An 11,851-nucleotide genomic window follows, 5' to 3' on the forward strand; every position below is an offset into this window, starting at 1 on the left:
CAGTGCGAACGATACAATGGGGTGATCTGGAAGGCAGTTATGTTGGCGTTGACATCCCGGAACCTTAAGAATACACAGTGGGAAATGGTACTGCCTGATGCCCTGCATTCCATTAGATCATTGCTTTCAACGGCTACTAATGTGACCCCCCATGAAAGGCTCTTTAACTATCCGCGGAGATCTACTACGGGATATTCGGTACCTTCATGGCTTACTATGCAGAGACCTGTGTTGCTTCGACGCCATGTTAGATTGTCAAAATATGACCCCTTGGTGGAGGAGGTGGAGCTGTTGGAGGCAAATTCCCAATATGCTCATATTCGATTCCAAGATGGGAAAGAAAGTACTGTTTCAATTAAAGACTTGGCTCCTTGTGGGGGCCAGCCCTCTTCTGAGGATAATAATAATGGTCATGATTCGGATAATGTGGATGCTGTTACAGATACTACGAATATTTCCAATCCGATTGCAGATAATCATACTTCTATTGGTCAGCCTTTGATAGATGTTTATGACCATCCCAGTGCATCTTCTGATGGGATTTCTAATCCGGAAACCGTTGAGAATCGGGATATGGATAGCCTTCCTGTTGAAGATACTTCTGTGCCTTCTGGCGTGGGAGGGCAAGGAATTTCACCAAGGTTAAGAAGGTCGACACAAACAAGATATCCGGTCGACCGATTGAAAATGGACTTTTAAATTGATAGTAATATTTTAAAAACTGTTGATATTATAGTATATTGTTTTAGTTGAGAGATACTTAATACTTATGCGTAATGTTATTATTTGTTGTTGTTCATTTAGTATTGTGTTATGTAAATAGTTTTATTCTCGTGCATAGTTTAGTTGTAAATAATTAATTGTAAATTGTAAAAGTTATTAGGTTCGAGTATATTTTAAAGGAGGGGTGAATGTGGTGATTATTCCTTGATTAGTAAAAGTATTGTGATTCGTTGTTTGTTAACTGCCTTGGGATATGTGTTGTAATCTCATTGGTAGTTGATGATCACATGATGTGTTGTGGCTACCTTAAATTCAGTCCTTTTCTAGCTTTAGTTGGGACTGGATGTAGAAAGATATGCTGCCGATTTTAAAGTTAATAAAGCCTAACTTTGGAAGGCAAATCTATTCTTTATTTCACCCCTACACCAACACATATCCCACCCTATCCCCGTAACCCCACGTATTTAATCCCCCTAACACTGAGGGTCAATTTATCATAGCCAATCAACCTAACCCGCACATCTTTGGACTGTGGGAAGAAACCGGAGCACCCGGAGGAAACCCACGCAAACACGGGGAGAATGTGCAAACTCCACACAGACAGTCACCCGAGGCTGGATTCGAACCCGGGTCCCTGGCGCTGTGAGGCAACAGTGCTAATGTGGATAATGTGGATAAATGTGAAGTTATCCACTTTGGTAGAAAAAACAGAAAGGCAGAGTATTTCCTAAATGGTGAAAGATTGGGGAATGCAGATGCTCAAAGGGACCTGGGTGTCCTTGTACATGAGTCACTGAAAGTGAATGTGCAGGTGCAGCAAGCCATTAGGAAGGCAAATGGTATGCTGGCCTTCATTAAAAGAGGATTTGAGTACAGGAGTAAAGAAGTCTTACTCCAATTATATAGGATCTTGGTGAGACCACACCTGGAGTACTGTGTACAATTTTGGTCTCCTTACCTAAGGAAGGATATACTTGCCATAGAGGGAGTGCAACGAAGGTTCACGAGATTGATTCCTGGGATGGCGGGACTGTCGTATGAGAAGAGTTTGAGTAAACTAGGCCTGTATTCTCTTGAATTCAGAAGAATGAGAGGGGATCTCATTGAAGCATACAAAATTATTACAGGGCTTGATAAGGTGGATGCTGGGAGAATGTTTCTATTGGCTGGGGAGTCTAGAACCAGGGGCCACAGCCTCAGGATAAGGGGTAGGCCATTCAGGACTGAGACGAGAAGAAATGTCTGTAATGATATCAGCAAATAGTGATGGTATTTGCCTGTTTGATTATGATGCCTTACCAGCATAATTGCATGTATTGATTATTTATGCCTGACCAGCAGAGGGCATGTGAGAGGCAGTTTAGTTTAGTTTCAGTTTCGTTTTAGATGGATCTCTAAGATGGTGTCTCCTGTAATGCTGTTAACAGAGTTGAACATACTTTAGATTAAAAGACATTCTCTTTCATGAATGTGTCGTCATTGAACCCACATACAAATCAATACAATGTCTTCACTCAGAGGGTGGTGAATCTTTGGAATTCTCTACCCCAGAGGGCTGTGGATATGGCGATAGGGCCGGTGAATGGAGTTGAGGCAGAAGATCAGACATGATCTCATTGAATGGCAGAGCAGGCTCGAAGGGCCGAATGGCCGACTCCTGTTCCTATTTCTTATGTCCTTATGTAGTGATTTCCCATCATGTCAGTAGTGATTGCACCTCGTGTCAGTAGTGATTTCCCCTCGTGTCAGTAGTGAATGACCCTTTGTGTTAGTAATGACGGACCCCTCCTGTCAGTAGTGATTTCCCCTCATGTCAGTAGTGATTGCACCTCGTGTCAGTAGTGATTGCCTCTCGTGTCAGTAGTGATTGCCTCTCGTGTCAGTAGTGAATGACCCCTTGTGTCAGTAGTGAATGACCCCACGTTTCATTAGTGATTTCCCCTCATGTTAGTAGTGATTGCACCTCGTGTCAGTAGTGCTTGCCTCTAGTTTCAGCAGTAATGGCTCCTCATGTCAGTAGTGTTTGCCCCTCGTGTCAGTAGTGATTGCACCCTTATATCGGAAGTGAATGGCCCCTCGTATCGGTAGTGAATGACCCCTCATGTCGGTAGTGAATGAACCCTTGTGGCGGTAATGAATAACCCCTTGTGTCAGTAGTGATTGTCCCTAATGTTAGTAGTGATTACCCCCTTGTGTTGGTAGTGAATGACCCCTCATGTCGGAAGTGAATGACCCTTGTGTCAGTAGTGAATGACCCCTTATGTTAGTAGTGAATTACCCCTTGTGGTGGTCATGAATGATCCCTCGTGTCGGTAGTGAATGACCCCTCCTGTCAGTATTGATTGCTCCCTCATGTTGGTAGTGAATGACCCCACGTTGGTAGTGAATGACCCCTCGTTTCAGTAGAGAATGACCCCTCATGTCGGTAGTGTTTGCCTTCTCGTGTCAGGAGTGAGTACCCCTGATGTCAGTAGTGATTGCACCCTTGTGTCAGTAGTGAATGACGCCTTGTGTCAGTAGTCATTTCCCCTCATGTCAGTAGTGATTGCCCCTCGTGTCAGTAGTGATTGCCCCTCGTGTCAGTAGTGATTGCCCCCTCATGTCAGTAGTGATCGCCCCTCGTGTCAGTAGTGATTGCACCGTCGATTCAGTAGTGAATGACCCCTTGTGTCAGTAGTGAATGACCCCACGTATCATTAGTGATTGCCCCTCGTGTCATTAGTGATTGCCCCTCGTGTCAGTAGTGATTGCGCCCTCGTGTCGGTGGTGATTGCCCCTCGGGTAGGTAATGAATGACCCCTCATGTTGGTAGTGTACGACCCCTTGTGTCGGTAGTGAAAGACCCCCTTGTGTTGTTAGTGAATGACCCCTCCATGTTGGTACCTCGTAGTGAGCGATCAGAATCCCAATGAGTCGAAGAGTCGCGTTGCGGTTTCCATAGATGATGTCATCAGGTGTGATATTTCCCAATTTTACCTGCACGGTGAGAGGGGAAAATTCTCTTAGTAACTCACTCACATCCTGCGGCTCTACTTTTATCCACCAGCATAGGACCTGCCGAGGTATTGTGCTCCCACTGGCACTGATAGATCTGTGTGCATTGGGTATGGCTCGCAATCAAATCGCAGCCTGCCTCCAGTAAACAAAGCAAGAGGCGCCCAGAGAGCAGCGAGTGCCCGTGGAGCTGTACCCCAGTGAGAGTCAGTGTGTGTGGAATTGTACCCCAGTGAGAGTCAGTGTCTGTGGAACTATACCCGAGTGAGAGTCAGTGTCCCTGGAAATGTACCCCAGTGAGAGTCAGTGTCTGTGGAACTGTACCCCAGTGAGAGTCAGTGCCCGTGGAACTGTACCCCAGTGAGAGTCAGTGCCCGTGGAACTGTACCCCAGTGAGAGTCAGTGTCTCTTGAACTGTAACCCAGTGAGAGTCAGTGTCTGTGGAACTGTACCCCAGTGAGAGTCAGTGCCCGTGGAACTGTACCCCAGTGAGAGTCAGTGTCTCTTGAACTGTAACCCAGTGAGAGTCAGTGCCTGTGGAACTGTACCCCAGTGAGAGTCAGTGCCCATGGAACTGTACCCCAGTGAGAGTCAGTGTCTGTGGAACTGTACCCCAGTGAGAGTCAGAGTCTGTGGAGCTGTACCCCAGTGAGAGTCAGTGTCTGTGGAATTGTACCCCAGTGAGAGTCAGTGTCTGTGGAACTGTACCCCAGTGAGATTCAGCGTCTGTGGAAATTTACACCAGTGAGAGTCAGTGTCTATGGAACTGTACCCCAGTGAGAGTCAGTGTCTGTGGAACTGTACCCCAGTGAGAGTCAGTGTCTATGGAACTGTACCCCAGTGAGAGTCAGTGTCTGTGGAACTGTACCCCAGTGAGAGTCAGTGTCTATGGAACTGTACCCCAGTGAGAGTCAGTGTCTGTGGAACTATACCCCAGTGAGAGTCAGTGTCTGGAACTGTACCCCAGTTGAGGTCAGTGTCTGTGGAACTGTACCCCAGTGAGGGTCAGTGTCTGTGGAATTGTACCCCAGTAAGAATCAATGCCTGTGGAACTGTACCCCAGTGAGAATCAGTGTCTGTGGAACTGTACCCCAGTGAGAGTCAGTGTCTGTGGAACTGTACCCCAGTGAGAGTCAGTATCTGTGGAACTGTACCGCAGTGAGAGTCGGTGTCTGTGGAACTGTACCCCAGTGAGAGTCAGTGTCTGTGGAACTGTACCCCAGTGAGAGTCAGTGTCTGTGGAACTGTACCCCAGTGAGAGTCAGTGTCTGTGGAACTGTACCCCAGTGAGAGTCAGTGTCTGTGGAACTGTACCCCAGTGAGAGTCAGTGTCTGTGGAACTGTACCCCAGTGAGAGTCAGCGTCTGTGGAAATGTACCCCAGTGAGATTCAGCGTCGGTGGAACTGTACCCCAGTGAGAGCCAGCGACTGTGGAAATTTACACCAGTGAGAGTCAGCGTCTGTGGAACTGTACCCCAGTAAGAGTCAGTGCCTGTGGAACTGTAACCCAGTGAGAGTCAGCGTCTGTGGAACTGTACCCCAGTGAGAATCAGTGTCTGTGGAACTGTACCCCAGTGAGAGTCAGCGTCTGTGGAACTGTACCCCAGTGAGAGTCAGTGTCTGTGGAACTGTACCCCAGTGAGAGTCAGTGTCTGTGCAACTGTACCCCAGTGAGAGTCAGTGCCTGTGGAACTGTACCCCAGTGAGAGTCAGTGTCTGTGGAACTATACCCCAGTGAGACTCAGTGTCTGTGGAACTGTACCCCAGTAAGAATCAATGCCTGTGGAACTGTACCGCAGTGAGAATCAGTGTCTGTGGAACTGTACCCCAGTGAGAGTCAGTGTCTGTGGAACAGTACCCCAGTGAGAGTCGGTGCCCGTGGAACTGTACCCCAGTGAGAGTCAGTGTCTGTGGAACTGTACCCCAGTGAGAGTCAGTGTCTGTGGAACTGTACCCCAGTGAGAGTCAGTGTCTGTGGAACTGTACCCCAGTGAGATTCAGCGTCTGTTGAACTGTACCCCAGTGAGAGTCAGCGTCTGTGGAAATTTACACCAGTGAGAGTCAGTGTCTATGGAACTGTACCCCAGTGAGAGTCAGCGGCTGTGGAACTGTACCCCAGTGAGAGTCAGCGTCTGTGGAAATGTACCCCAGTGAGATTCAGCGTCTGTGGAACTGTGCCCCAGTGAGAGCCAGCCACTGTGCAAATTTACACCAGTGAGAGTCAGTGTCTATGGAACTGTACACCAGTGAGAGTCAGTGTCTGTGGAACTGTACCCCAGTAAGAGTCAGCGTCTGTGGAACTGTACCCCAGTGAGAATCAGTGTCTGTGGAACTGTACCCCAGTGAGAATCAGTGTCTGTGCAACTGTACCCTAGTGAGAGTCAGTGTCTGTGGAACTGTACCCCAGTGAGAGTCAGTGTCTGTGGAACTGTACCCCAGTGAGAGTCAGTATCTGTGGAACTGTACCGCAGTGAGAGTCGGTGTCTGTGGAACTCTACCCCAGTGAGAGTCAGTGTCTGTGGAACTGTACCCCAGTGAGAGTCAGTGTCTGTGGAACTGTACCCCAGTGAGAGTCAGTGTCTGTGGAACTGTACCCCAGTGAGAGTCAGTGTCTGTGGAACTGTACCCCAGTGAGAGTCAGTGTCTGTGGAACTGTACCCCAGTGAGAGTCAGCGTCTGTGGAAATGTACCCCAGTGAGATTCAGCGTCGGTGGAACTGTACCCCAGTGAGAGCCAGCGACTGTGGAAATTTACACCAGTGAGAGTCAGCGTCTGTGGAACTGTACCCCAGTAAGAGTCAGTGCCTGTGGAACTGTAACCCAGTGAGAGTCAGCGTCTGTGGAACTGTACCCCAGTGAGAATCAGTGTCTGTGGAACTGTACCCCAGTGAGAGTCAGCGTCTGTGGAACTGTACCCCAGTGAGAGTCAGTGTCTGTGGAACTGTACCCCAGTGAGAGTCAGTGTCTGTGCAACTGTACCCCAGTGAGAGTCAGTGCCTGTGGAACTGTACCCCAGTGAGAGTCAGTGTCTGTGGAACTGTACCCCAGTGAGAGTCAGTGTCTGTGGAACTGTACCCCAGTGAGATTCAGCGTCTGTGGAACTGTACCCCAGTGAGAGCCAGCGTCTGTGGAACTGTACCCCAGTGAGAGTCAGTGTCTGTGGAACTATACCCCAGTGAGAGTCAGTGTCTGTGGAACTGTACCCCAGTAAGAATCAATGCCTGTGGAACTGTACCCCAGTGAGAATCAGTTTCTGTGGAACTGTACCCCAGTGAGAGTCAGTGTCTGTGGAACAGTACCCCAGTGAGAGTCGGTGCCCGTGGAACTGTACCCCAGTGAGAGTCAGTGTCTGTGGAACTGTACCCCAGTGAGGGTCGGTGTCTGTGGAACTGTACCCCAGTGAGAGTCAGTGTCTGTGGAACTGTACCCCAGTGAGAGTCAGTGTCTGTGGAACTGTACCCCAGTGAGAGTCAGTGTCTGTGGAACTGTACCCCAGTGAGATTCAGCGTCTGTTGAACTGTACCCCAGTGAGAGTCAGCGTCTGTGGAAATTTACACCAGTGAGAGTCAGTGTCTATGGAACTGTACCCCAGTGAGAGTCAGCGGCTGTGGAACTGTACCCCAGTGAGAGTCAGCGTCTGTGGAACTGTACCCCAGTGAGAGTCAGTGTCTGTGGAACTGTACCCCAGTGAGAGTCAGTGTCTGTGGAACTGTACCCCAGTGAGATTCAGCGTCTGTTGAACTGTACCCCAGTGAGAGTCAGCGTCTGTGGAAATTTACACCAGTGAGAGTCAGTGTCTATGGAACTGTACCCCAGTGAGAGTCAGCGGCTGTGGAACTGTACCCCAGTGAGAGTCAGCGTCTGTGGAAATGTACCCCAGTGAGATTCAGCATCTGTGGAACTGTGCCCCAGTGAGAGCCAGCCACTGTGCAAATTTACACCAGAGAGTCAGTGTCTATGGAACTGTACACCAGTGAGAGTCAGTGTCTGTGGAACTGTACCCCAGTGAGAGTCAGTGTCTGTGGAACTGTACCCCAGTGAGAGTCGGTGCCCGTGGAACTGTACCCCAGTGAGAGTCAGTGTCTGTGGAACTGTACCCCAGTGAGAGTCAGTGTCTGTGGAACTGTACCCCAGTGAGAGTCAGTATCTGTGGAACTGTACCCCAGTGAGAGTCAGTGTCTGTGGAACTGTACCCCAGTGAGGGTCGGTGTCTGTGGAACTGTACCCCAGTGAGAGTCGGTGTCTGTGGAACTGTACCCCAGTGAGAGTCAGTGTCTGTGGAACTGTACCCCAGTGAGAGTCAGTGTCTGTGGAACTGTACCCCAGTGAGAGTCAGTGTCTGTAGAACTGTACCCCAGTGAGAGTCAGTGTCTGTGGAACTGTACCCCAGTGAGAGTCAGCGTCTGTGGAAATGTACCCCAGTGAGAGTCAGTGTCTGTGGAACTGTAACCCAGTGAGAGTCAGCGTCTGTGGAACTGTACCCCAGTGAGAATCAGTGTCTGTGGAACTGTACCCCAGTGAGAGTCAGTGTCTGTGGAACTGTACTCCAGTGAGAGTCAGTGTCTGTGCAACTGTACCCCAGTGAGAGTCAGTGTCTGTGGAACTGTACCCCAGTGAGAGTCAGTGTCTGTGGAACTGTACCCCAGTGAGAGTCAGTGTCTGTGGAACTGTACCCCAGTGAGAGTCAGTGTCTGTGGAACTGCACCCCAGTGAGAGTCAGTGCCCGTGGAACTGTACCCCAGTGAGAGTCAGTATCTGTGGAACTGTACCCCAGTGAGAGTCGGTGCCCGTGGAACTGTACCCCAGTGAGAGTCAGTGTCTGTGGAACTGTACCGCAGTGAGTCAGTGTCTGTGGAACTGCACCGCAGTGAGAGTCAGTGTCTGTGCAGCTGTACCCCAGTGAGAGTCAGTGTCTGTGGAACTGTACCCCAGTGAAAGTCAGTGTCTGTGGAGCCATCTGCAAACTTTGTATTTGTTCTCGCTGTACCCAAGTCCAGGTTATTTATATATAACTAGAGAAGCAATAGTCCCAATACTGATCCCTGGGGGGACCCCACTTCATCCTTCCAGTCAGAAAATCTCCTGTTCACCACGACTCTACACCTCCTCTCCCTTAGCCAATTACGTACCCAAGTTACCACCGTCCCTTTACAAAATGTGCTTCTATTTTCTGAATAAGTCTGTTATGTGCCTTCTGACAGCTTATATGCACATCAGTGTCAGCCATTGCTCTGTTGGTAGCACCCTCGAATCTGAATCAGAAGATCGTTGGTTTCACGTCGCACTCCAGATACTTGAGCACAAAAATCCAGGCTGACACTCTACTGCAGTACTGAGGGAGCGCTGCACTGTCGGAGGGCCAGTACTGAGGGAGCGCCGCACTGTCGGAGGGGCAGTACTGAGGGAGCGCTGCACTGTCGGAGGGGCAGTACTGAGGGAGCGCTGCACTGTCGGAGGGGCAGTACTGAGGGAGCGCCGCACTGTCGGAGGGGCAGTACAGAGGGAGCGCAGCACTGTCGGAGGGCCAGTACTGAGGGAGCGCCGCACTGTCGGAGGGGCAGTAATGAGGGAGCGCCGCACTGTCGGAGGGGCAGTACTGACGGAGCGCCGCACTGTCGGAGGGGCAGTACTGAGGGAGCGCCGCACTGTCGGAGGGGCAGTGCTGAGGGAGTGCCGCACTGTCGGAGGGCAGTACTGAGGGAGCGCCGCACTGTTGCAGGGGCACTACTGAGGCAGAGCTGCACTGTCGGAGGGGCAGTACTGAGGTAGTGCTGCACTGTCAGAGGGGCAGTTCAGAGGCAGCGCTGCACTGTCGGAGGGGCAGTACTGAGGCGGTGCTGCACTGTCGGAGGGGCAGTACTGAGGGAGTGCCGCACTGTTGCAGGGGCACTACTGAGGCAGAGCTGCACTGTCGGAGGGGCATTACTGAGGGAGTCCTGCACTGTCGCAGGGGCAGTACTGAGGCAGCGCTGCACTGTCGGAGGGGCAGTACTGAGGCGGTGCTGCACTGTCCGAGGGGCAGTACTGAGGGAGCGCTGCACTGTTGGATGGTCAGTACTGAGGGAGTGCTGCACTGTCGGAGGGGCACTACTGAGGGAGTGCTGCACTGTCGTAGGGGCAGTACTGAGGGAGTGCTGCACTGTCGGAGGGGCACTACTGAGGGAGTGCTGCACTGTCGTAGGGGCAGTACTGAGGGAGCGCTGCACTGTCGGAGGTTCTGTCTTTCAGAATATCTGGTATTAGTGACTCCACATACTCTCTACTCCCCCCTCCCCCTCTCCCCCTCCCCACCATTCCCCTCCCCCTCCCGATCGCCCTCCCACTTTGCCCCTCCTCTTCCCCTTACCCCTCCCCTCTCCCCTCTCCCTCCCCTCACCCTCCCCCCACTTTCTCCTTCCTTCTCCCTTCCCCTTCCCTCTACCCCTCCCCTCTCCCCTCTCCCCTCCCTCCTCAACCTCAGCCCTCCCCCTCTCCACCATTACTAGTTACCCGTTGCCGCTGCAAGTAATCCATTGCGATCTCCACGTTCCACCTCCGTCTCCAGTACATGAAGAATGTAAAAAGCAGCCACAGACCCCTGACCCGGGGCTGAAATAAACAGAGACAAATCAATGGAGAGAGAAACAGTGAGAGAGAGACCGGCCCGACCCAGACTGACCCGACCCAGACTGACCCGACCCAGACCGGCCCCACCCAGACCGGCCCCACCCAGACCGGCCCCACCCAGACCGGCCCCACCCAGACCGGCCCGACCCAGACCGGCCCCACCCAGACCGATCCCACCCAGACCGGCCCCACCCAGACCGGCCCGACCCAGACCGACCCCACCCAGACCGGCCCGACCCAGACCGGCCCCACCCAGACCGACCCCACCCAGACCGACCCCACCCAGACCGACCCCACCCAGACCGGCCCCACCCAGACCGGCCCCACCCAGATCGGCCCCACCCAGATCGGCCCCACCCAGACTGACCCCTCCCAGACCGGCTCGCCCCAAACCGGCCCGACCCAGACTGACCCCACCCAGACCGGCTCGCCCCAAACCGGCCCGACCCAGACTGACCCCTCCCAGACCGGCTCGCCCCAAACCGGCCCGACCCAGACTGACCCCACCCAGACCGGCCCAACCCAGACCGACCCGACCCCACCCAGACCGGCCCGACCCAGACCGACCCCACCCAGACCTACCCCACCCAGACCAGACCGACCCAGACCGGCCCCACCCTGACCGGCCCCACCCAGACCGGCCCCACCCAGACCGGCCCCACCCAGACCGGCCCCACCCAGACCGGCCCCACCCAGACCGGCCCGACCCAGACCGGCCCGACCCAGACCGGCCCGACCCAGACCAGCCCGGCCCAGACTGACCCCACCCAGACCGGCCCGACCCAGACCGACCCCACCCAAACCGACCCCACGCAGACCGGCCCGACCCAGACCGGCCCAATCCAGACCGGCCCCACCCAGACCGATCCCACCCTAACCGGCCCGACCCAGACTGGCCTGACCCAGACCGACCCCACCCAGACCAGCCCCACCCAGACCGGCCCCACCCAGACCGGCCCAACCCAGACCGACCCCACGCAGACCGGCCCCATGCAGACTGGCCCGACCCAGACCGGCCCGACCCAGACCGGCCCGACCCAGACCGGCCCGACCCAGACCGGCCCGACCCAGACCGGCCCGACCCAGACCGGCCCCACCCAGACCGGCCCCACCCAGACCGGCCCCACCCAGACCGGCCCCACCCAGACCGGCCCCACCCAGACCGACCCCAACCAGACCGACCCGACCCAGACCGGCCCCACCCAGACCGGCCCCACCCGGACCGGCCCCACCCGGACCGACCCCACCCGGACCGACCCCACCCTGACCGGCCCGACCCAGACCGGCCCGACCCAGACCGGCCCGACCCAGACCGGCCCAGACCGGCCCGACCCAGATCGGCCCGACCCAGACCGGCCCGACCCAGACCGGCCCGACCCAGACCGGCCCGACCCAGACCGGCCCGACCCAGACCGGCCCGACCCAGACCGGCCCGACCCGACCCAGACCGACCCCACCCAGACCGGCCCGAACCAGACTGACCCCACCCAGACGGGCCCGACCCAGTCCGACCCCACGTAGAAAGGCCC

General features: G+C 54.1%; 1 protein-coding gene across 1 annotated transcript in view; it reads right to left on the reverse strand.

Annotated features, from left to right (window-relative positions):
- LOC147116799 (uncharacterized) overlaps positions 1 to 10,348 on the reverse strand; it is a 77,545-nt gene extending 67,197 nt beyond the window's left edge. Inside the window, exons 1-2 of the mRNA XM_085987164.1 lie at positions 10,206 to 10,348; positions 3,607 to 3,699 (exon numbers count right to left, since the gene is read on the reverse strand). Of these exons, the coding sequence (XP_085843290.1) occupies positions 3,607 to 3,699; positions 10,206 to 10,265 (153 nt within the window). The 5' untranslated portion in view covers positions 10,266 to 10,348. The remainder of the gene's footprint in view (positions 1 to 3,606; positions 3,700 to 10,205) is intronic.
- Between the last annotated feature and the right edge of the window lie 1,503 nt (positions 10,349 to 11,851).

Source organism: Somniosus microcephalus, chromosome 5 (genome assembly GCF_052327205.1).
Source record: "Somniosus microcephalus isolate GS21.2 chromosome 5, FLI_Smic_1.0, whole genome shotgun sequence".
Classification (NCBI taxonomy): domain Eukaryota; kingdom Metazoa; phylum Chordata; class Chondrichthyes; order Squaliformes; family Somniosidae; genus Somniosus; species Somniosus microcephalus.